At 37.3% G+C, this 25,370-nt stretch overlaps 1 protein-coding gene across 1 annotated transcript; it reads right to left on the bottom strand.

Moving 5' to 3' along the window:
• Positions 1–14,190: 14,190 nt before the first annotated feature.
• Hmgn5 (high mobility group nucleosome binding domain 5) lies at positions 14,191–24,260 on the bottom strand. Its single transcript, XM_070040130.1, has 6 exons — positions 24,047–24,260; positions 22,186–22,215; positions 20,441–20,470; positions 20,243–20,296; positions 16,092–16,232; positions 14,191–15,622 (listed from the first exon to the last, which is right to left on the bottom strand). The coding sequence occupies exons 1-6, from the start codon at positions 24,059–24,061 to the stop codon at positions 14,756–14,758; spliced, it is 1,137 nt and encodes a 378-aa protein (XP_069896231.1). The 5' UTR covers positions 24,062–24,260; the 3' UTR covers positions 14,191–14,755.
• Positions 24,261–25,370: the final 1,110 nt, after the last annotated feature.

Raw genomic sequence — 25,370 nt, 5'->3', positions numbered from 1 at the left:
AGGCTGAGATCTGATGATGGTGGTTTGAGGCCAGCCCAAGTAGAAAAAGTTCCCTTGAAACACTTATCTCCAATAAACTACTCAGATAAGCTGGAATTGGTGCTGTTGGCTCAAGTGGCAGAGCACTGGCCTTGAGCACAGAGTCTCAGGTTCAGTGCCCAGGCCCTGAGTTCAAGCCCCAGGACAGGCAAAACAACAACAACAACAACAACAATAATAATGGTAAAGTATATATAAAATCTGGATGCTGAAAATAAAAAGTTGCTGATAAAAAGTTCATAGACGGGGGCTGGGAAGGTGGCTCGTGATAGAGTGCTTGCCTTGCATGCTTGAGCTCCTGGGTTTGATTCCTCAGCACCACATAAGCAGAATAAGCCAGAAGTGGCACTGTGGCTCAAGTGATAGAGTGCTAGCCTTGAGCTGAAGAGCTGAGAGATAGCGCCCAGGCCACAACTGGCAAAAAAAAAAAAAAAAAAAAAAAAGTTCATAGAGGGATGCCAGAAAGATGTCAGAGTAGATCATTTGCTTATATTCACCCCCAAAACTTAGCAATTTTCTGTCCATTCACAGAGAAAAGTTTATTTGTGGGAGTTTTGAGATTCAAACAGAAAGTTGTAAACTCCTAGTAGAGCACAAGACCTCAGATGATTGTTCTGAGAGTACAGGCCTACACAGAAGTGGCATACTTGCCAATTATGTGTCTGGGCTCAAGCCCAGAAATAGCTTGTTACAAGAAGGGCTGGGATGCATTCCTCTTTGGCCTTGGAACTACAAGCAATACTATTTACTCAAGGGTCCGGTAAGGATCATACTTACTAATGTTTTGGTTGACAGGTTTATCTGCCTACAAATATGAGTCTCAGCAGAGGATATGAAAGTAACTCAAACTTGGCTCCAGCCTCCTTCAGCTGTAGTACTAGCTCAGTTACATTTTCACAAGGACCAAGAGGGAGATTTACCCATCTGACCTACTGAGACTGACTAGCTGGCCTTTGTTCCACAGCAAGATCCTAAAGATCCCTGTCATGTCTCCAGCTTTCCTCTGCTGAATCACAGAACATATCCTATCTACAAAAAGAAATATGAGAAGGCTTGCCTGTATGACCCTCTGTAACAGGCTTTCCAGCCTTTATGGAAGCCACAGCATATCCTAAATGGCTATGAGGGTAGACTGCAATCCTTCTAGAGTGTAACCTGGAGCAATCCCATTACAAAGAAAACTTTTCAGAGATGAATCCATCCCCTAACTGGACAAGCTTATTGGCCTCTATCCCACAGAAGATCTTGAGGGACGTCCTGTTTCTAACAGACATAAAAAGATAAAAGAGGAAGAGAAAAGAAATAAAGCATACCACAACAAAAATACAATAATAAAAATAATAAATCATAAAGACAGAAAGACTGGCGAAGCAACAGAACTATGAAACAGCCAGTAAAATTTTAACAAAATCTGATAGCATGTCTTTACTTATCAATAATTCATTGCAAGTGGATAAAAGTCTCCAATCAAAAGACCAGCTAAATAGATTAAAACAAAGATCCAATAATATCTTCCCTTACAAACAATTCACATTAGTCTTTAAGACATACAAACACTGAAAGTAAAGAGACAGAAATAAATTGCCCACCAAAACAATAATCAACAGAGCTATAAGACCCTCTCTCAAAAAAAAGTAGAGAAGAAAAAAAGGAAGGAAGGAAAGAAGGAAGGAAGGAAAGGAAAGAAAGAGAGAAAGGAGGAAGGAAGCAAAAGAGAGAAAGAAAGATGGAAGGGAAAGAAAGAGGGGATGATAAAAGAGGAGGGAGTATGGGGAGGGGAGGAGCGAAGACAAGAGAGAAAAAGAAGACAGCCATATAGGAAAAGAAGTAAGAAAAATCTCTCTCTCTTGTTCACATGGATTTATGCATAGAAAAGCCTAAAATGCCAGCAAGAAATCGTTACAACTGATAAATAAATTCAAAATATTTGAAGGGAATGGAATCTCACAAAATCAGTAATGCTTCTTTACCTTAGCAACAAACTATCTGAAGATAGAGATAAGAAATCATCACTATAGATGCAAGGAGGGGAAAGAATGATGAAATGAATGACAGTAGTCAAGATGTATTGCACAGATAAATTAACATGTTGAATTAAAATCTCTCTGTACAACATTTGGAGATAATAATAATAATAATAATAATAATAATAATAATAATAATAATAATAAGAAGAAGAAGAAGAAGAAGAAGAAGAAGAAGAAGAAGAAGAAATCACCATTTGCAATAACAAAAAAAAAACCCCACTCAGGAGCAAATTTAACCAAAGTGGTAAAAGAGATCCATACTGTGAAAATTTTAAAAAGTATCAATTGCAAAATTGTAGATAATGAAAGTAAATGGGAAGACATCTCATGTGAATGTACTAAAAATTAATACTATTAAAATGTTCATCATATATAAAAGTCTACAGATTCAATGTAATCCTTATAAAAATCTAATGTCATTTTCATGATGTTAGCTACTGAAGATCCAAAAACTAAAGCTACAAACTAAAGCTATACAGAGAAAAACAATTAGAGAGAAATAGGTTAAATGGTTATGTAAACAGCCAGAAGCAGTGGTACATGCCTGTAACTATAGCAGCCAGGCATCAGACACAAGAGGGTCGCTAGTGCCTGGGGCTCCATATTGAAACACCTTGCCAGTGAAAAACAGGGCTTGGATATATGCAGCAGCCTAGCAAGCACAAAGCTCTGAGTTCAACCTCCAGCACCACAAAATGATTGAAGACAAAAAGGCAAGTTCTCCCAGGAGAAAATATTTGGAAAACATATATCCATGAAAATCCTTGTATCTTAGACATGCAAAGAACTATATAAAGGCTCAAAGATAAACAAAACTACCAAATAACCTAATTAGAAATGTGCAAAATTCCTGAAGAGACATTTTACTAAAAGACAAGTACATGAAATGATATTCATCACTAGCCAGAAGGGATATGTAAATTAAAACTGTAATAAGATCACCACATCCCTATCAGGATGATTAAAACAATTTTTTTAAGTAGTGACAGCAGAGAAACTGTGTTTTTATACTTTACTGGTGAGAATGTAAAATAGTACAGTCACTCAGGAAAATAGTCTTGACAGTTTATTTAAAAAAAAAAACACTAAACATAAACACTGGGCACCAGTGGCTCATGCATTCTAGCTACTCAGGAAGCTGAGATCTGAGGATTGTGACCTGAAGCCAGCTGGGGCAGAAAAGTCCAGGAAACTCCAATAAACTGCTCAGAAAAAGCTGGAAGTGGTACTGTGGCTCTAGAGGTAGCACACTAGCCTTGAGCAGCAACAGGGACAGAGCTTGGGCTCTGAGGTCAAGCCCCAGTGCGCTAATTCTAAAGGTTTACTTATTCTATAATTTCACTTATATAACATTTTATAAATGAAAAATTTATTGAAATGGAGAACAGAATAGTCAGAGGTTAAGGAGGAGATACAGTTGGGAGGGGAGCTGGCGTGAATATAGAAGAACAAAATGGAAAAATAATAATTCCTTTTGATTGTAGACTTGATTGGATTGAGAAACACCTTGGAGTTTAGTAAAGAACTCTTCTCTGTGTGTCCTTGAGGATGTTTGCAAACATGATTAGGCCTTGAGTACTCAGACCTACTCAATAGATTAATTCTTTGATAGATCCATAATATGATGTGATAATGGAAGGTAAGGGCCTGTTGGAGGAAGTAGGTCTCTGGGGACACATCTTAAGGGGCTAGATCCTGCCCTAGCCCTTTTTCTACATTCCTTCCTCTCTATAATGTCTGCCATGAGGTGAACAGCTGTGTTTGGCCATATACTCTTCCACCATGATGGTCCACCCAAGTTAATGGGGGCAAACTGCCAATGGAATGAAGCCCCTTGAAATCATGAGCCCAAAAAATGTCTTTTGGTCACAATTACACAAAAGTAATGAGTGAACTATATAGTGATGAACACGTTTTTATTTTGAATTGGTCAATGTCAATATCATCTTAGTTATAACTTTTCTAAGATGGCATCATAGAAAGAAATTAGATATATATAGTATCATTTGGTTGTTTTAACAAATTGCCACAAGTTGAGTGTTTTAAAATGACAAGAATTTATTCTCTGATAGTTATGGAGTACTACAGTTCAGAATTAATGTTACAAGGCTAAAATGAAGGTATTGGTACAAGTACTTCCCTCCCTCTGAAGGAAAAGCTGTTGCTTGCCTTTTTGTAGGTGTGGTACAAGGGATAGGACCTAGAACCTCTTGCACACTGGGAGGCAGTGAGCTACAATCTCATTCCTGTTCATCTTTTTCAGCTTCTAGTGGTCACCTGTATCCCTTGGTTTGTAGTCCCTCCTTCATTTTCAAAAATATGTAACTCCAATTGCTGTTTCCACTGTTTCAGTGGTCATCTGGTCCTCTGCTTCTTTACTGTAATGACAATTGTGATTAGATTTAGGCTTGTGGGGGATAATCCAAAGTAATCTCTCCATCTCAATATCCTTAATCACATTAGCAAGGCTCTTTGTCACGTAAAGTAACATTTACAGATTGTAGAGATTTCTCTATACTATTTCTATGACTTAATGTAAATCTAGAATTAACTCAAAATAAAATCTCAATTACAAATATGTTGGAAATTATTTAATTCTGTTTTCTTCTAAATGGACTACTTTTAAAAGGAATAGAAAAGTTTATACAAGCTTTTAATGTTCGCAGAAACATTTTTGTTACTGTTTAATTTGAATATAAACATATAACTATGTGTTATATTTATAACTCTTAGATAACCAAATAAAATCCAGAATATAATAAAAATATCAATGTCAGCCACACACTGTTGGCTCATATCTGTAATTCTCAAGAGGGTGAGATCTAAGAATGGAGATTTGAAGCTAGCCCATATAGGAAAGTCTGTGAGAGTCTTATCTCCAAGTAACCAGCAAAAAGCCATAAGTGGGCACTGTGGTTCAAGTAGTAGAATGCTAACCTTGAGCATAAAAAGCTCAAGAATCCTGTCCAGGCCGAATCCAAGCCCCAGGACTGGCACCCAAAATAAATTAATAAATTTAAACTAGAAAATAATTCATTATGATTGATCATATTATTATCTAAAACTAAATTTCAGATGGTAATTTTTGGTGTATGGGGGGAGGTTTCTTAAGACAATTATCAAGGACTCAGGTTGCCTTTGAGTTCTCTATGTAACCCAGGCTGCCTTGAACTTCTGAGCCTCCTGTCTCATCCTGGGAATACAACTATGCACTCCCCTTAGTGATAATAGAAATATATTTCCTGAGGTTTTTAAAAATATCTTTCATGTTTACTCTTGTGATTTTCTGTACTATGAGCTAGTTTTTTCTTTTTTGATTATTATAAAGGTGATATACAGAGCACTATGGCTTATTCAAGTTACTGATATTGTATTGTATTGTTGTATTGCATTGTATGCATATCTGTTGTTTTCTTCATCCTTTTTTTTGATTCTTTGTCTTTAGACAGCAGCAGTATGCTCCGGCTTTAAGGAATCCCCTCCGTTCTATGCAGTTTTAGGATTGTCATACTCTTACAGCTGCTGTCTATGAGTTAAGCACATGATATAATCTTGGCCAATCAGACTTGCTTTTCTGAGAGTTTGACTCTTAAGTAGAAGAACTCAATGATTAAATCAATTAAATTTCAGTCTACATTCTTTACACCACCCTAAGCAATTTTTGTTGTATATAATACTCTAAGATTTCATTGGTCAAATTTTCATTTCATGAACTTTTATCAGATATACTTGATGAAAAAATTATTTGGTGTTGGTTTGAAATTTAAATTGACATGACAACTTGTACAAGTTGTCATGTCCAAAACGAGCTTTACAATGTCGGTGCGGGGGGAGTGGGGAGGAGGGGGAAGGAGAAGGATTGGGATTGGGGGGGAGGGGGGAGGCTGGGAAGGGATGTGAAGGGTAAACCAAAGGAGGAGGGTGCAATGCTTGGTAAGAAATGTACGCATTATCCTGCCCATGTAATTGTAACCCCTCTGTACAGTATGTTCACAAATAAAATAAAATTAAATTAAAAAAAAAGAAATTTAAATTGACCTATGTTTTGTTGGTTTTATTGCTAAAGCTAGCACTCTAGATTTAGATTCTGTATTTTAGTGAATTTCAATACTGAGGAAATTGCTCAATTACAATTTACAAAAAATTCAACTGATGCTATCTTAAATAGGAACTCATTCTCCTAATTTATTAATAAATTTGGAAATGTATAGATGCAGATGTTGTTTCAACAGCTAAAAATATTATGGTATCTCAGGAACTGGAGATGTGGCTTGAGTGGGAGAATATCAGCTTTGGGCAAAAAAGCTAAGCAAGAGCATGGTAACATGCTCATGGTAACAATACCATTGCCATAGTGTCATCTCTCTTCAAAATGGAAAACAATAGAGGAAAATGAGTACTTTCCATACATGATTCCTTTATCAAAATGGTAAAAGGTCACCTAAAAGCTCCAGGATATTCTTTTTTAGATCATATTGATTAGAACTAAGTACTCTTCTTCTAACTGCTAGACAATTCATGAAGGTTAGTATTTAGCCTTTCTATCTTGTATATTAGAAATGGAAGAGGAAAGGGGGAATTGAAAATGAGTGTTTAGTTTCCCATTTAGCAGTATCTTTCATGTAGATATTTCTATTCCTCTCTCCCCAGATAATCGCTTCCATTAAGAGTTTCACATATATTCTCTTAGTACATAGCAACTAGACTTAAATATATCATGCTAGTGGAAATGTGAATTGATAACGCCTCTTTAGAAAATTGATTGACAGGCTAGGCACTGCTGGCTCACACCTGTAATCCTAACTACTCAGGAGGCTGAGGACTGGAGAAGTGTAATTTAAAGCTAATCTAGTCAGAGATTCCAGTTGGAGATTCATCTCCACCTAACCAGCAAAATACCAGATGGGAGGCATGGTAGAATGCCAAATAAGAAAGCAAGCCAAGTGAGAGCAGAAGGCCCTGAGTTCAAGCCCTGGTACCACCAAAAAAAAAAAAAGAACAGAAAGTTGGTTGGCAGGATATACTCCTACCCTATGCTCTGGAAATTTCACTTCTTCATATACACTTAACAGATATTCAGCATATGGTCATGAAAGACATGCCAAAATATTCATATTAGCTTTATTCCTATTAGCCCCAAACTGCAAACTACCTATAATGTTAATAAAATGAGTAAATTAGTTATGCTCACAAAATAAAACATTTATGTTTACATACTGGACCAACTACCACTTCAAATAAAATTATGTTTTAATCTCATAAACATAAAGTTGAGTAAAAGAATTCAAGTACCATAGTGGGCATGAATTATGATAATACTTATGAATATGCAGACAAACTTAATTAGTTGATGCTGTGAAGAGTCATGATTAGAACTACCCTTGACAGGGGATAGGCAATGATCAAAAGCAAGAGGACAAAGGCTCCTGAATGCTTATAATTATTTGTTTCTGGATTTGGGTATGTTCAGTTTTGAAAATGTACTGAGTTTTATTTACAACTCATATACATTTCTATATATGTTTTACTTGAATAAAAGTAAACAAGACCAAACAAAGAGCTATGTAAGGAAAACAAAACTTTACAGCTCACATTGGCTATCTGACTACTAGTTCCTATTTTCTAGTAACTACATGTGAAGTATTATGTTAAAGAGTATGGTTGTAACACTTTATTTTTATATTTACATATTTTGACATTTTATCTGATCACTGAACTTATTTATTCTGCTTGTTTTCAATTGATATATTATTTGTGTCAAAGTAAATATATCCATTAAATCTTGAAATCATTTTATTGTTAATTATTTTGGTGTCTTATGTAAGATAATTTGTCTTCTATTTTGAGTAATAACTTGTAACACTTTCCTCATAGGAATTCTGAAACACTGATTAATGAGAGCTTAAAATTTTATAGGTTCCACTAACCACTTTTGCCTTTTTCCAGTTTTATGACATACTCCAAGTGTATACAAGTGTTGGGAATGAAATGACTGTCTCAAAATAGGTAATCACATTCCATTTGGGGCAATTAAATGGCTGTCGAATCTTTTTTATTACATTTAAAATGCAGTTATAATTGCTGTGATCACAAAGGTGAGAGATGGGTTGGCTGTAGTTATATGTATTTTAAAACTGTTCAATATTTTCATCTAGTCTTTTTCCCATGTTCCTTATACTTTGTGTTAATCAAATAGTTGAAGCTTGGGTTATATATAAGAATATTTTGGGAGTCTGAAGTAATTACATTGCTCCTCAGGGAATCAGGATTAATATGACACTGCATGAAATTCAGATGTGAGATTCATTTCATTAAGTCTTTAGCTGTATTTTTTATTGTTCTCCCAGTCTTGTCTTTAATTTGATGTTCTTCATTCAGTTGTAGGAAGGTAAGCCTGTTTTTTGTATATTTTTAAATGGAAAAATAGAACACAAAAAAGACACTGAGGGATACTCTTCTGATCTTAAGAAATGGATATAGATCTAAGTACTCTGATTACTGTAGGTAATCAAAACCTAGTATGTTCTCTTCCCCCTCCCCTGCTCCCCCCCCCCCCAAGTCATAGGGTTTGAACTCTGGGCTTGGGCTCTGTCCTTGAATTGTTTGGCTCAAAGATAGCAGTCTACCACTTTGAGTCACAGCTCTACTTCTATTTTTTTCGCAGATGATTGAAGATAGGAGTCTCAGGGACTTTCCTGCCTAGGCTAGCTTTGAACCGTGATCCTCAGATCTCAGCCTCCTGAGTAGCTAGGATTACGGGCATGGTCCACCAGTGGCCAGACAATATGCTCTTTTACTCCCAACTTAGAACCTACTCTCATAGGTTTTATTTGTAATGGAACTCATCCTAATTCCTTCTAAGTGTATGACACTATGAAAAAAAATCAAAGAATGTAAAACTGTATTTTTCAGCAAAAATATAATAAAATTCCCCTCTATTATCTTTCTTATAGAGTGTACAGGAGATACATATGTAGACAGTATATGTGCAAAATGTTTAATTGTACTCTCATGTGTATTGACAAATTGTCTAGATACAGAATTTAAATACCATCAGTTCATAGTTTTAAAGGCATGACATTGTCTTCAAGTTTCCCTTTTTGTTAGTGATTTTGAACCAATTTTTTTGTCTTTCTTTTTTGGATATAGGCTCTGGTTGTGACCTAGGCTGACTTGGAACTCACTATGTGGCACAAGCTGGTCTTGAAACTTTCAGTCCTCCTTTGTCAGACTCCCCAATGGGGGAATTTCAGATATATGCCACCAAACAGAGCTGACTTAATTTTCTGTGTTGTGTGCATATGTATGTGCATTTGTATGAGACAGAGAGGGGGGAGGAGAGCAAGAGTCAGTGAATGACAGACAGAGAGTCAAGTAGAGACACACAGAGAAACAAAAGGACAGAGACAGAGACACAGAGACAGAATGACAGAGAGCAACATACAGATAGAGACAAAGGCAAAGAGGGACAGAGTCATAGAGAGACAGAGTGGAAAAGGAAAGAAAGAAGGAAGGAAGGAAAGAGAAGGAAGGAAAGAGAAGGAAGGAAAGAGAAGGAAGGAAGGAAGGAAGGAAGGAAGGAAGGAAGGAAGGAAGGAAGGGAGGAAGGAAGGGAGGGAGGGAGGGAGGGAGGGAGGGAAAGAGGGAGGAAGGGAAGAAAGAAATATATCATCTTTTTAATCCATGGTATTTTCAAATTTGTGGATGATGGCTCCTGATGTATTTCTTTTTTAAAAAGTCATTGTGCTAAATACTTGACTGATCTTTAGTTCAGAAGTTCAGTTGATTTAGTCCTAAAAATATTCTTGTAAAATTCTTTGATATGCCCTACTCCATTTATTTATTATCTTGCAAAAATTATTAAAAAATTTAGTACCTTAAAATAAAACTGTATTATTATCCCTTAAGATTCTGTGAGTTGGATATTAGCTGACATCGTTCTCACTTGTTCTTCATGTGCTTAGTTAGAGTCTGATGGTGACAGGAGCTACGGATAGTGCCATTTGAAAACTTTACTCACTGGCTGTTTAATAAAGCTTCTTTATTCCCATGTCTGGCACCTCATATGGAATGGTTAGAACACCCAGGATCAGCCAGGCATTTCTCTCCACATGTGAGTTTCCTTATAGCATGGATAGCTCAGGGTAGTCGACTTCTCACACTGGAGGCTGGGATTCCCCCAGAGAACACATTGAATGTTCTAAGAAATAGGAAGCAGAACCACTAATCCTTTTAAATCAGGATTCTCGGCAGGGGATTATTTTGCCTCAGGGGGAGGGGCTGGGAGGATTATTTGGCAGTGTTTCTTAGTTGTCACAAGTGGAGAGAGGATGCATCCATAACATCAGAAGGAAGACTATTTACTAGACATCCTACATTAAGTAGGATAGTCTGATACAATTATACAACCCAAAATGTCAATAGGGTCAAGTGTGATTTTCAAAAAAACACCTGGTTTAAAGTGTCAAACCAGGACAAAGGAATCATATGTTGGGAGGATTAATCTCTAAAGAGTTTGAAACAAATGAGCACTACACAGTGACATCAGACATACCCAAGAATGAAGACATCAATTAATTCATCGTGAATTAATTGAAAGTTTACATATTAATCATTAAGATTGTGGTTGCTAATTTTGTCAAGTTGAAAGGTGTTTTGTGTGAAATAAATACATCAATTTTTGACATCACAGACATATTATTTTGTGTAATGACACTACATGATATTCTTGCTAAGAGCCTGATGACACATTTCTTATAATGTGTCCTTATCTTTAATGCACTCATTAATATGTCTATATTCAAGTTTGTATATCTAGGCAGAAGCTTAGATGATTCTTTGGCAAAACTCTGTAGAGGATCATAGCATATGACATTGGCCATTTCATTCTGCACATGAATCCTGTAAAACATCCCATGATATTAATTGATAAGCTTCACTCACTCAATCTCACATATCTCATTCTTTGTTTTTCCTTTGGTGGACTCGGGGCTTTGAATCACTCTGGTTTTGGTTACCGTAGCTTTGTAGTAGATTGAGTGCAGATTTTCTCTCTCTCCCACCTTCTCTCCCTCCCCCCCCCCCCCCCCCCGTCTCTCTGTTTCTGTCTGTCTCTGTGTCTCTGTCTCTGTCTCTGTCTGTCTGTCTGTCTGTCTGTCTGTCTCTCTGTATCGTCACCCAAGATTGCAACAGACTCTAACCCCTAGATTTCATTCATTTTTGCTTATTCTCAACACAAATGGGTTTAGTGTGTGTGTGATTGCTTGGGTTTGAACTCAAGGCAACTGTATTGGTTAGGTAGATGTTCTAGAACTTGAGGGATTTCCCCAGCTTTGGTGCAGGGTTTGAAATGGCACAGAATATGAAAATCATGGGGGGGAAGGGAGGGACTGGGATGATTGGGTGGGGGGCGGGGGAGGATGGGAAGGGGTGGGAAGGGGAAACAAAGGAGGAGGCTACAATGCTTGATAAGAAATGTACTCATTATCTTGCCCATGTAATTGTAACCCCTCTGTACAGTATTTTCACAATAAAAAAAAACAAAAAAATTAATTAAAAAAAAGAAAAAAAAGAAAATCATGGGAAATGTAGTGGCAGAGGTCTTTGAATTGAGAATTGCATTTCTTGCATTTTCTCTATTGTTTTATATTTGTGAAACTTTTGAAGTAAGGTCAATTAGATAAGAAAAAATAAATTGGAGCAAAACAAACAAAATTATTTCTATTTGCAGGTGGCAAGATCTCATGAAAATAAAATCACAAGGGATTAACATGTCTATTAAAGCTAATAAATTAAGAAAACTCCAAGATGCAAAATCAATACACAGAAATCAGTTTTAGAGCTAAACACTAGCCATGATCAATCTGTAACATAAATGAAGATAACCACTTCATTTACAGTCAAAAAATATTTAGGAAAAAATTAGCAAAGGAAGTGCTGGGAGATTTAAATACTGGAAACCAAGAAGATATTGCTAAAAGAGGCCAGGTTCAGTGGCTCACACTTGAAATCCTACCTACTCAGGAGGCTGAGATTGTTAGGATCAAGGTTTGAGGCGAGCCTAGATAAAGAGTGAGATGCATCTTAACCAATAAAAGCTAGGAATTGTGTCATCCAACTATTATACCAGCTACACAGGAAACATAAATAGATTCCCAATGCAGGCAGGCCTGGGTATTTATGCAAGACCTTATTTGAACAACAACTAAAGTGAAAAGTGATGGGAGTATGGCTCAAATAGCAGGGTACCTGTCTAGCAAGTTCAAAACCTGAATTGGAAACAGTAGAATTTATATAAGATAAATTCCTAGCTAGATCTAAAATATAACTAGGCATGATAACCTACACAGGACTCTAGGCATTCACATACAAACTGTCAGGATAATTATGGATACCCTTAGGGGAGTAACCCAAAAGTGTAAATTCTCTGAACATTTAAAATACTATCTACAGAAATGAATCCTAGGAAAATGGAAACACTAGATTTTTGTTATTGTTGTTGGTGATGGTGATATTTGGTTTTGCTTTTTTTGCTTGGTTTTGGTGGTGGGAGGGAAAAGGGGAGAGCAGAGAAAGGTAGGGAGGAAGGGTGAACAAATGCAATCAATATACACTATGTGGAAAATGAACTATGTAACTTGTGGGCAGTGATGGGAGGAGGAAACTGGGGGAAAGTGAAGGAAGAGGTGACATTGTCCAAAAAAAAGAAATCTACTCATTATTTGGCTTAGGAAGTGGTAACCCCTCCATGCAACACCTTAATAATAACAATAAAATTATATTTAAAAAAGATAAACCAGGCACCGGTGGCTCACGCCTGTAATCCTACCTACTCAGGAGACTGAGATCTGAGGATTGTGGTTTGAAGCCAGCCAGGGCAGAAAAGTCCCCATGAGACTCTTATTTCCAATTAACCACTTAAAAACACAAAGTGGTCCTGTTGTTCAAGTGATAGAGTGTTAGCCTTGAGCACAAAGAGGCTCAGGGACAGCACTCAAGTCCTGAGTTCAAGCCCCAGAACCAGCAAACAAAGGAAATTAAAGGCAAAAATAAAATAAATTCCTTAAAGTTAATACCAAAATCACAACCCAATTAACAAAGGGGAAAAATATTTAAATAAACATTTCTCTGAAGATATATCAGTGGCCTATGGAAGGGACAATAAAAATCACGTGGTTTTTGTCGTCCACAAATCATCCTACTTAGATGACTATAATAAAAAGCAAGTGTTGACAAAGATAGAAAAAAATTAATACCTCCATACATTGCTAATGAAGATACAAAATGCTGAACCCACTTTAGAAATCAGTCTGCAAATTTCTTAAAGTTGAAACACGAGCTGGGCAACAGGGGCTCACACCTCTAATCTATGCTACTCAGGAGGCTGTGCTCTGAGAATCATGGTTCAAAGCCAGTCTTGGTAGGAAAGTCTGTGGTTCAAATGGTAGACAGCTAGTCTTAAGCAAATGCTCACAGAAAGTACCGAGGTCCTCAGTTCAAGCCCCCAAACTGGCACAAAAATGTAAGTTGAAATTGCTATAAATAAAGTTGCTGTAAGATCTAGTAAATCAATCACATATACTTGGGAGAAAGCAAAATACACACACAATAACTTGTACATAGATGTTCATACCAGGTTCACAACTGACATGATACGTCTATCAAGACAAAAATGTATTATAATTGAATGGCATATTATTCAGCTATAGCAAGGAATGAAGTAATGACATGGTATACCATTCATGGACCTGAAATGACTCTGCTAAATTAAACAAGCCAAACACAAATGATCACACACTATATGGTCTCATTTATGGATACTATCCCAAAGTAACAATTCAATTTCCTGGAAACAGAGACCATTACTAAGAGACAGAGCAGGTTTGGTGGAAAATAGGAAGAGACTATTAATTGGTATTCTTTTTTGGGAGTAATAAACATTCTCTGGAATTAGACACTGATGATGGTTGTATACCATGGTGAACATACTCAAAACCCCTAAAACATTTAGAATGGTTTTATGTTAACTATACCTCAATAAAATCAATTTGAAATGTTTTTGTGAATATCACAAAAATTAATGTTCCATTAACTGTAGTTTGGGATGTAACAAATCACAACCATCTGTGAAGAGTCTTTTTATTAAGATAAATCCAGTAATTTTATGCATACACATATCATTGAAACTGCCCTTTTCAAATAAACATTTGCACTTCTTTGAAAAATGAAATTACAACTTTATACTTTCCGCAACTACCAACAAAGTTATATTTGGGAAAGGTGATTCTAATTCTTAGCATTACATGAAAATAGTCCACCTTCTTTACAAAAGCCACCTTGAGAACCACAAGAAGGCTGAATGAAACTTTCTTTTGGAATCTTCCTACTTTGTGAAATTATTCTCTATATAGGAATAAAATTCAAAAAGAAAGATTTAGTGCATAACTTATAGAAAAGGAATTCATTGACAAAGATGAAAGCATCTCTTATGCATCCACTACAACCATCAGAAGTTTTATAAAGATGTCAAGTTAGGCATTTTGTGACTAATGATCTGTATAACAATGTTTCAAAATTAAATGATACTAAAGAAAAAGCAGCGTTTATAAAATATTTGATAAAAATATTTATCTCTATTAACATTAAAACATGAAGGTATGTTATCAAATTATGAAATTATATAGGGCAGCTTAAACAATACTCTGAGATTTGTCTTCATTTTCAGCTTCTTTTCCAACTTCAGGTTTGTTTTGAACTTCCTTTTCATCTCCTTCATCTTCCTTATCATCTTCCTCTTTCTCATCCTCTTTCTCTTTTTCTTCTTCCTTCTGTTTTCCACTTTCTTTCTCACTTTCACCTTCATTTTCCTTTCTGTCTTCCTCTTCTTGTTCATTTTTCTTTTCTTTATCTCCTTCATCATTTCCATTTCCATTCTTTCCCTCATCTACATTACTTTCCCCATCTCCATCCTTCCCCTCATCTCCTTTATCTTCATCTCCATCCTTTTCCCCATAACCATCTTCTCTATCCTCATCCTTTGCCCCATCAATGTCCTCTCCTCCATCTCCATCTTCTTCCCCATTACCATCCTTTTCTCCATCTCCATCTTTTACCCCATCATCGTCCACTTCAACTGCATCCTTTTCTTCATCACCATCTTCTTCTTCGTCTCCATCCTTTTCCTCATCACTGTTTTCTTTTCCATCTCCATCCTTTCCCTCATCTCCACCCTCTTTTTCTCTGTCTCCATACTTACTTCCATCTCTACCATTTCCTCCAGACTCTTTTCTACCATCTTGTTTCTCTTTTGCATCTCCACCTTCTTTATCATCTCCCTTCTGTTTCAGTTTTTCTACCTTTTCCCCAGATTCTTCCTCATCTCCATAACTATCCTTGTTTCCATCTTCCTTCTTGTCTTCTTTGTCCCCTTTTCCATCTTGTGGTTTATCTTGTTTATTTTGATCTTTTTCATCTTCTTTCTTTTCTCCTTCCACTTCTTCAATATTTTCATTTTTTTCTACTTTGATTTTTTCAGCTCCTTTTTCAGCAACAGGTCGCTAGGTGTATAGAGGGGAAATTATAAAATTAGTAATTTAAAATTATTTCTCCCACATTTTTATCAGATTGAATCTATTTCAATGGAAGAACAATATTTCTTTTACCAGAAAGTAAATTTCTCCTGGATAGATCACAACATGAGCAAAATATGCTAATAACTAAAATTAAAACTGTCTCCATACAAATAGCTATAAATAGATATTTGCAGCAATAAATTCAGTACAGTTTATTCATATAAAGGATTTCCATTACAAAAATGAGGAAGCACAAAGTAAATACTTAAAGGATGACTTAGAGTTAATCTGTTTCACCATATTTTAAATTCATTTTTTTCTCCTTAGATACTATTACACAATAGAACCTCTTTGTTTAATGTTTCTTAATTTTTAAACTAAAATGCAAGTAAGATTTTTTTCATTGTGCCCATTCTTAAGCTTTCAAGTGGATCAATTTAACATGGTATGATACCTCAATAATTTTGGCTTCTCCGTTCTCAGAATTTTCTGTGTTGGGTGCTTCCTTGGCAAATTCTTCTTGATCGCTATCAGACATCATTCTGGTATTTGTATTAGTGTTTTCTTCCATCTCATCATTTTTAGTCATCATTTTCTGTCCAGCAACACAAAATATAATAAAAACAAATACACAATTAAGCTATTATATTATTTGGCCACAATTACTTTGCAGGCTTTCTATAATTTAAGGAACTCTGATATCTGCATATAAACTGAATGTCAACAAAATTAACAAATAACCTGTGTGTGTGTGTGTGTGTGTGTGTGTGTGTGTGTGTGTGTGTGTGTGTATGCTAGTATGGAGATTTGAACTCAGGCCCTGTCCCTGTTCCTAACTTTTTGCTCAAGGCTAGCTATCTACTACTTAATACATAGCTCCACTTTCTGATGTTTGGTGGTTAATTGGAAATAAGAGTCTTTGAACTTTCTTGCCTAGGCTGGCTTAGAACTAAGATCTTCAACTCTGAGTCTCTGAGTAGGTAGGATTACAGGCATGAGCCACCAGCACATGGCTTCAGTTTTTATTGTAAACCTAAAGCAGCATTATAAATTTATAATGTCCTCAATGTAAATAAAAGAAAAATGTTTCTTTGGCAAATTTAATATATTTTCAGACAATATTCTTGGATAAAGAGACCATTAAGTATGTGAAATTGTATTTTAAAGAATTTAATTTATATATTTTACATAATTCTTATTATTATCTCAGCATTGTTTTCAAAATGTGACAGAATTGTTCTGAAGTTCATCAGGAAGAACAAACCAAATATGTAATGTAAAAGAAGACTAATAGTGTCATTATATCAGATAATAAAACACATTGTAAAGCAGTAACAAGAATAGATAATATGCATTATACACTTGTTATATGCTATTTTAAGCAAATTGCATTAACTTATCTGATCCTTACAAACAGTATGAGGTGGGGGGGTGGGAGGAGTTGGGGAAGTGGGGAAGGAAGTGATGGTAGGGGGAAAATAAAGGAGGAGGTAACAATGCTCACTATGAAATATACTCATTACCCTATTCATGTAACTGTAACCCCTCTCTACAACATTTTTACAATAAAAAAACAAATAGTATGAGGTTTATTCCTATTTTAGACATAAAGTCAGAATTAGGTAGATGACAAATAAATTAATGGAACAGAACAAGTAGCCTGAGAACAGACATATGTATGCATGAATGTGTGTGTGTGTGTGTGTGTGTGTGTGTGTGTGTAAATCATACTCTAACCAATTAGAACACAAAAGTCAGTGGGTAAGGGTTAAGTCATGATACTAGTTCATTTGTTCTTCAAACCTGCTCTCATTAAAACAATTATATTGCTGAGCACCAGTGATTCATGTCTATAATCCTAGCTACTCAAAAGGCTGAGATCTGGAAGATCTCTGTTTAATGCCAGCCCATGCAGAAAAGTCGAAGAGACTCCATCTCTGATTAACCAACAAAAAGCCAGGCTCATGACTGAGACCTTGAGTTCAAACTCTAGTATTTCCCTCATCCAATGCAATCATGTTGGGATTGTTTGTTTTAAATACACAACCTGAAGTTGTACCACCGAAGTTACAGATTTTGGCAACTCTGGGCTGAGGCTTGAGTTCCTGTAATTTCATTCAGCTCCAGCAATTCTGATGCTCTGGGAGTTTTACTTGTAATTAGCATATTCAATGCATTTTAAAATGCCTTTTTTGCTACCAATTCTTAACTTGTGTACTAGTAGAAAGACCATTGTGTTAAGGGACCAGAAAACCTTTGTTTGAATTCTTAATCTGCCACTTATATAATATTATCTTGATCAGAATCTTAAAGTTTGATGCTGTGTTTTCTTATGTAAAAAGAGATTAATACCCCCTATTTCACAGGGAGGCAAATGACAAATGAATGTGAAATTGAGTTAGAACTTGTAAAGTACAATATAGATACAAGTTATTGCTCTCCTAACAAATAAGAAACTGAAAAAGTGCGTGTGTGTGTGTGTGCATGTGCGTGTGTGTGTGTGGAGCTGTCTCTGAGCTTTCTTTCCCCCAAGGCTAGTATTCTATCACTTGAGCCACAGCTCCACTTCCAGCTAATTTTTTGGTGGTTAATTGGAGATAAGAGTCACATGGACATTCCTGCCTTAGCTGGGTTTGAACCATGGTCCTCTGTTCTTAGCCTACAAAATAGCTAGGATTACAGGCATGAATCACCACTACTCAGGCTTAAATCACTTTTAGTATTGTATCTACAACTGTATTCTCTGGGTGTGTCTCTCTCTCTCAGAACTGAGGTTGAACTCAGAGCTTTATCACTGAGCTATAACCCTAGCCCTATATTTGCTGTTTTAATAACTCATAAATTGAGTGTCTAAGTTCAGAGAATTAGTGTGCCAGAAAAGTAACATAAAGAAAAATAAAAAAAAAATTGGTAATGCTAGGGTTTGAATTGTGGGTGTCATGTTTGTTAGGCCAATTTTTTTTAATAGTGTCTTGAGTTTTTGCCTAGGGCCAGCCTTGGACCATAATCCCCCTATTTATGTATTCCACATGGCTTGGATTACAGGTGCATGCCACTACACCTAGTGTGTTAGTGATTGTGTTTATAGCCTGGGCTCACCTGGAACCTCAGCCTTCTTAACCTCAACCTTTTGAATTTTACAAGCATTCAGCATCACACTTGGCCTTGAAATTTTCTTTATGTATATTTTTGTTTTCACATTTTATTATTATGGTTTGTTTATATGATATCCTTACAACTGTAAAACACTGTATCAATATATCAGTTTACTGATTAATAACACTAAATAGCACAGGAAAAATAAATAAAAAGTTTCCTTTCTGTTGTCATTTGTTAGTAATGGTTCCACTATCACTAAAACTTCACTTACCAGGATTATAGCCATTTTTGCAAGTACAAAAATAATGGAATTAGGTTATTTCAAAAGTATATCAGTCTTAACCTTTTATGACTTTTGGACTTTAATCCTTAAAATCTCTAAATAAGCTATGCAGCTGTTGGTCAAACCTGAGATCCTAGCTACCTGAGAGGCTGAGAACAAGAAGATCAAATTTTCAGACCATTGTGAACAACACTGTAATCTCAAGGTATGTGGTAGGCTGAGAATGAGAGGGTCACAGTTCCAGTTCATATCAAAAAAATTCACAAAATTTTGTCCTCATGAATGGAGGCTGGATGTGGTGGTGCATACTTGTGATCCCAGAAATGTCAGGAAGCCTAAAGTTCATGACTCAGGCCCTCACCTGATCAGGAAACAAAACCTTATTCTAGAAAAAAAATCCTTAGGTATAAAACAATACGTACTTAATACTTAGGTCATTTCTGTTTCTATATGATTTTATCTACATCAGAGCACTGAAGTCTATATAAAATCAATTGTGTCCATTTAAAAATAATATATAGGGGCTGGCATGTAGCTTAGTGTCAAAGTGCTTGCCTCACAAGTGCAATGTGTTGGGTTCAATCCCCAATACCAAAAAAGAAAAGACAAAAAAAATGTAAAGTTACTTTGTAAACTGTAAGCTCTTATCAAGTGTTAGCTATCTAGGATTATTACAAAACATTACTTAGTTACAGAAATTTATATACTTCCTTTTATCAACAATATTTTTACTGTGAATATGTCAAAAGTAAATTCACTTTTCCTTTTGTGCTGATACTGGAGCTTAAACATATAGCCTGGGTACTGTCCTTAACTTCAAGGGGCTCTCTAGCAGTTGAGTCGCAGCTGAAATTCTGGCCTTTTGCTGGTTGATTGGAAATATGAGTTTCAAAGACTTTCCTGCCCAGTCTTGTTTTGAATCATGATCCCCAGATCTCAGCTAGAACTACATGCTTGAACCACTAATGCCTGCTAATGGTAAAGATATTTAATGAGTCCATTTAACTAACATTTTTTTTGGCTCTACCCCCAAAAGACACTAAATATAATGGGCAATTACAAAACAGGAAAAAACACTGCCCAACCAAAAGATTTACATGTGCTCTACACTACAGTATAATATTCTAATAATTGTACAAACGATAAATCATCAGCTCCATGCATTTACAAAATTATTTTGAAGAAAGGCAATTTTATTTTAACCTTAAAATTTGAGTATTTACCCTTAGAGAAGATGTTCTTTTAGGTTTCAGTTCTGGTATATCAGGCACAGGCAACTGCATCATGGAAAAAGAAAAATATATAATTTAAATGGAGTCCTTAGTGTGAAAGATTTCAATCTTGTTATTTATTTTGTTCTATTAGTCAAGATTCTGTAAATTTTAAAATTAGATTGCACAACAAAAAAAAAGACTACTTACAGCAGAAAGTCTAGCTGATCTTCTCTTTGGCTGCAAGTAAAGAAAAAAATAATCAGTTAAGAGATTAGAGAAATAAAAAGCTACAATGATTTTTATTATGGTGAAAAGATTTGGTGTAACACTACAAATATAATGTTACTAAAGAAGCAATTGTGCTGGGAAAGAGTAAGGGAAGAGGTGACATTATTCCAGAAGAAATGTACCTTGTCTAACTTAGGCAACTGTAACCCCTCTGTACATCACCTTTATAATAACAATAAAAAACTTAAAAAGAAGCATTTGTGAATTTAGGTAGACAATATCCTAATAAAAATAAAGTTTTCCATTTTCCTATCTTGTGAAACCTTTATAAGTGAAAGGGGAAAATTCCCAAATAAAGCTACAGTTTCTAGGCTCAATTAATACAATGGTTATCACAAAGCACAAAGCAATGTATTTTATTTTATTTTATTTTGGGGGGGGGGTCTGGTCGTGGGGCCTGAACTCTGGGACTGGACACTGTCCCTCAGCTCTTCAGCTCAAGGCTAGTGTTCTACCACTTGAGCCACAGCGCCACTTCCAGCTTTTTTCTTTTTGCTTATGTGGTACTGAGGAATCGAACCCAGGGCCTCAGGCATACAAGGCCAGCGCTCTACCACTGGGCCACCTTCCCAGCCCCAAAGCAATGTATTTTAAAATGAAAATATAGCTCCATCTTTCCAAAAGCAAAGTGATTTTTATGCTTAAGAATAGACTTTCCACAGAAGTGGAGCTGTGGCTCGAGTGGTGGAGCACCAGCCTTGAGTGAAATAACTCAGAGACAGTGCCCAAGTCCTGAGTTCAAGCCCCAGTATTGGGATGCGCGCGTGTGTGTGTGTGTGTGTGTGTGCGCACACACACACACACACACACACACACACACACACACACAAAAGGTGTGCTCCAGATCTTAGGTCTTAACCAGTACAATAAGGGCCTAAGTTCCAAGAAGTTTGCAGTTCTGGAGACTGTGTGTGTGTGTGTGTGTGTGTGTGTGTGTGTGTGTAAAGAGAGAGACTATATATATAGTATGTAGTATATGTATCCATATTTATGTGCATATGTGTATATATATATATATATATAGAGAGAGAGAGAGAGAGAGAGAGAGAGAGAGAGAGAGAGACAGAGACAGAGACAGAGACAGAGACAGAGAGCCACAGCTCCAGTTCTGATTTTTTGGTGGTTAATTGGTGATATGAGCCTCCAGTACTTTCCTGTTCAGTCTGGCTTTGAAACTGTAATCCTCCTATCTCAGCTTCCTGAGCTAGGAATAGAGGCGTGAGCTACCAGTGCCTTGCCAAATAATTTTGAAGAGCTCACTGGAATACCATAGTGATTGATGATTTCATGGTACAAACATACCATCTATTTTGACCTGTTATATAGGTGTGTGTGTGTGTGTGTGTGTGTGTGTGTGTGTGTGTGTGTGTGTGTGTGTGTGTGTGTGTGTTTATGTTTGGTGCTGGTACTGGAGCTTGAACTAAGGGCCCCAGTGCTTTCACTGAACCTTTTTGCTCAAGTGTAGAGCTTGTCCACTTGAGCCACAGAGCTCCACTTCTGGTACTTCGGTGGTTAATTAGAGCTAAGTGTCTCACAGACTTTCCTGCCCTGGCTGGTTTTGAACCAAGATTCTCATATCTCAGTCTCCTGGGCTGGTAGCTCAGGTGTTTTGAAGTCTCTCAAAATGAGTGCATTTTGGACAAATTTAAAAACTGAACACTTACCTCTTTCTTCATATCATCTTGACCTGCAGCCTATACAGAGGAGGAGAAAACAACAAAACAAAAGTGACACACATAAGAAATAAGAACATCAGTATAAGCATATGGATCACAGAATATTGCCTATGGATTATGGTTGTAATATAGATGCTTATTTTCCTGGGTTCCTGCTCAAGCAGCCACATGATCCCCCCACACACATCCCCTCCAGGTATGTTACATTCTTCTGTCTACTAAAGCACAAAGGTTCATGTTCTAATACGTAATTGCTAGCTCCAGGCAGTTGCCTAAAAAATTGATATGAAATTTTATCTTTTTGTTCAAAGAACATCTTGTGAAAAGAACACAGTTCATTCTGAAGCCCACCTGCAGTGTTAAAACCATAATGGGGGTGAAGGCTGGTCAAATGAAAGCGGAAGTTCATGCAATTTCCCAGTCTCTCTTGCCTTGTTTTATTACGAAATTGTACTTATTTGTCCTTCTGTTTTGATTTTGGAGTATTCCCTTGCATAAATTCTGCATACAAAACAATTTCCTCCACAATTCTATGAGCAAAGGGAGAGAACTTCTTTGTTACAAAGTCAATGCTTTTATTCGGAAAAGCTAGCTGCGGATTTTAAAACTTCCCGCCGCTTCTACCTTACACAAGGTTGCTGTCAACTCGGAAAATAGAAAGATCCATTGCATAAGCCTGGAAAAGCAAAGTGAGAACCTCAGGGAGGGAGATGGTGATTCGAAACAACTGCTTTCTGTATCTGAGTAGTCTTTTAGCTCAGAATTATCAATCGATTGCGCGACTCATACAGCCCCAGAGCACCGGGGAATCTCAGCCTCAGAAGTAAGGATAAACAGGAACAATATAAAACAAGTCAGAGTGTTTATATTACCAGTGTTTTATAATTTTACCAAGCACCCAAACAGTGTTGATTTCAATTATTCTGCACTCAGGAAAGAAACGAACAAAAAAACCCCATAGAACCCCGTAGAGTTAACTTATTTCTTTCTTATGTGTGAAGCTAGGAATTGGAACGGGAAGGTTTGCAGAAGATCTGTAGCCCTTGAATATTTCAGACCATTTCTGCATGTCAAAAGTGAACAAGTCCCACAGTGTTCCAACATCTGCAATAGTTTATCCGACGCAGCTTTAATCACCATTCCACCTTTAACTAGAGAGCTAGGAGCGTGCCAGGTCTTCCAACCCCAAAGTTTCTCATTACAACAGTGAATCTCTCCCTTCTCTAGGACAGTTTGAAGTCTGCGCCGCCTAATGGCACAGGATTACCATTGCATAGCCATCTGGCATGACAAGAAGTGGAGGAGGGAAGGGAGGAAAAAAAAAGGAAAAAGAAAATGGGAAGAACAAAGGCAAATGCGGGAGAAAGCCGTGGCTTTTCGATCCCTCAAACGGGACGGTTCCCCGATAGAAGCAGGCGGCCAAGGAGGAAACCGGTGCCTGGAAGTGTGGCTGGGAGAAGTGTTCTCCAATAGGGTAAGCGGAGGAAGGGGGGTGGGGTAGGAAGCGACAGCAAGCGCTATGGCTGTTTGTAATTCAGCATGGAGACACCTCTCAGGCGATTCTTTCCCTTAAACAAAACACACCAAAAGTGAACTACCAGTTGCATGGGAGGCCATCCTAAACCTTAAACCGACTGCTCTTCCCCTTTCCTTCCTCTTCCATTCAACACATCACAAAATCAAACTAGAAGACAAAAATGTCCCCTCTTGATATATATATATATATATATATATATATATATATATATATATATACACACACACACATACACATTTATATTAAAATCTCTGCCTTCGAAAATATTTATTTCAGCAGCTAATCTACCTTCTGTCTTCTCATTTCACTTACCTTTCTTTTGGGCATTGTTGCAGCTCCCTATAGGAGATCGTAATAGCAAGAAAAAAAAAAGGCGAAAGCAGCCACTGCCTGGCGCCTCCGAGAGCAACTGAGTTTTCAATGAACTAATTGCAGCACGACCTGTACTCGCCTTCAAAAAAAAAAAAAAAATCTCTCGTTATTGGCAACATTAAACACGCCAAGACGCAACCAAACTACGTGAATGGTTAGCAGGAGTGGGAGCCAGATTGGAGTGACAGGCTGTCAAGCCAATAAGAGGAAGTGGCCGGTCTCGGGGGCGTGGCCCGCGAACTTGCCCAAAGACCTGGTAAAACTGGCGGCATCGGCTGTTGGTTGGGTTCGCGTGAGGATTTAGTAGATTCACCGTGCTAAAATGTAACTGGCAGAAAATCCAGAGTGGTTTTGATTGTTTTCGCTTCTCTGTTGTAATGGCAGGCGAAAAGCAACTAAATGTCCAAATCCCTCACCTTTTCCTCTTCGCGGGGGTGGGGGTGGGGAGTGGAGTGATTTTGAGATCTGCTTGAGTCTGGTTGCCGGTTGGTCGCCGTCACTTTTAAGAGGGTAGGAATAAAGTAATAGGAGCACTCTTTCACCGAATGGAACCGAGTGGAAATGCTTCTCAGGCACTGGGAACTTCCCGCCAAAGTACAATTGCCCGGGTTTCTAAGGTTGCCAAAAACTGCGCGCCTCCCGCAGGTGCAGAGTAGAAACAAATCTGGGAACTGGGAGAGCCAGAGGCATCTGAACGCTGGGATATGTCTGGGTTAAAATCCCATTTTCCCACTTGGAAGGACTCCAATAGGACCATGAAGGAAGTTTATAATGCCAGGAGGTCTATTCAGGGTAAAAACACTGACAAAGTGGGGTTTCCATACAAAGGGGAGGGTTAATGAGACAGACTTAGGAAGGTGTTAAACTTCATATGTTTTAGAACTAGGAGCACAGGCTAGCACAGGGCTATCCAGACACTCACCTCCGAATGAAACTTAAGGTTTTGTCAAAAACGAAGGTTCTGGACGCAGGTGGTTCACACCTGTACCTACTCAAGAGGCTGATATTTGAGTATCACAGTTCAAAGCCAGCTGAGGCAGCCAAGTGTATGAGATTCTTATTTCCAATCAACCAGCAAAAAGCTGGAGGTGGAGCTGTGGCTCAAATGGTAGAGTGGGAAAAATAAAACCTAAGGGAGGGCTGGGAAGGTGGCTCAGTGGTGCTTGCCTTGCATGCATGAGGCCCTGTTTTCAATTCCTCAGCACCACATAAGCAGAAAAGGCCGGAAGTGGCGCTGTGGCTCAAGCAGTAGAGCCCTTGAAGA

The sequence above is a fragment of the Dipodomys merriami genome, unplaced genomic scaffold, assembly GCF_024711535.1.
Source record: "Dipodomys merriami isolate MVZ:Mamm:240054 unplaced genomic scaffold, mDipMer1.0.p SCAF_3, whole genome shotgun sequence".
Taxonomy (NCBI): Eukaryota; Metazoa; Chordata; class Mammalia; order Rodentia; family Heteromyidae; genus Dipodomys; species Dipodomys merriami.
The sequence above is the reverse complement of the archived record's forward strand: the minus strand, read 5'-3'. Positions and strand labels throughout refer to the sequence as shown.

Bases quoted from the DNA above. Each gene is read 5' to 3' on its own strand.
- Hmgn5 (XM_070040130.1), bottom strand. The intron at 16,233-20,242 runs GTAAATACTCAA...GTTGCTGGACAG, and splicing joins AAAGAACATCTTCTCTAAGG to AAAATGATGACTAAAAATGA. The intron at 15,623-16,091 runs GTATCATACCAT...CTATACACCTAG, and splicing joins GAGAAGCCAAAATTATTGAG to CGACCTGTTGCTGAAAAAGG.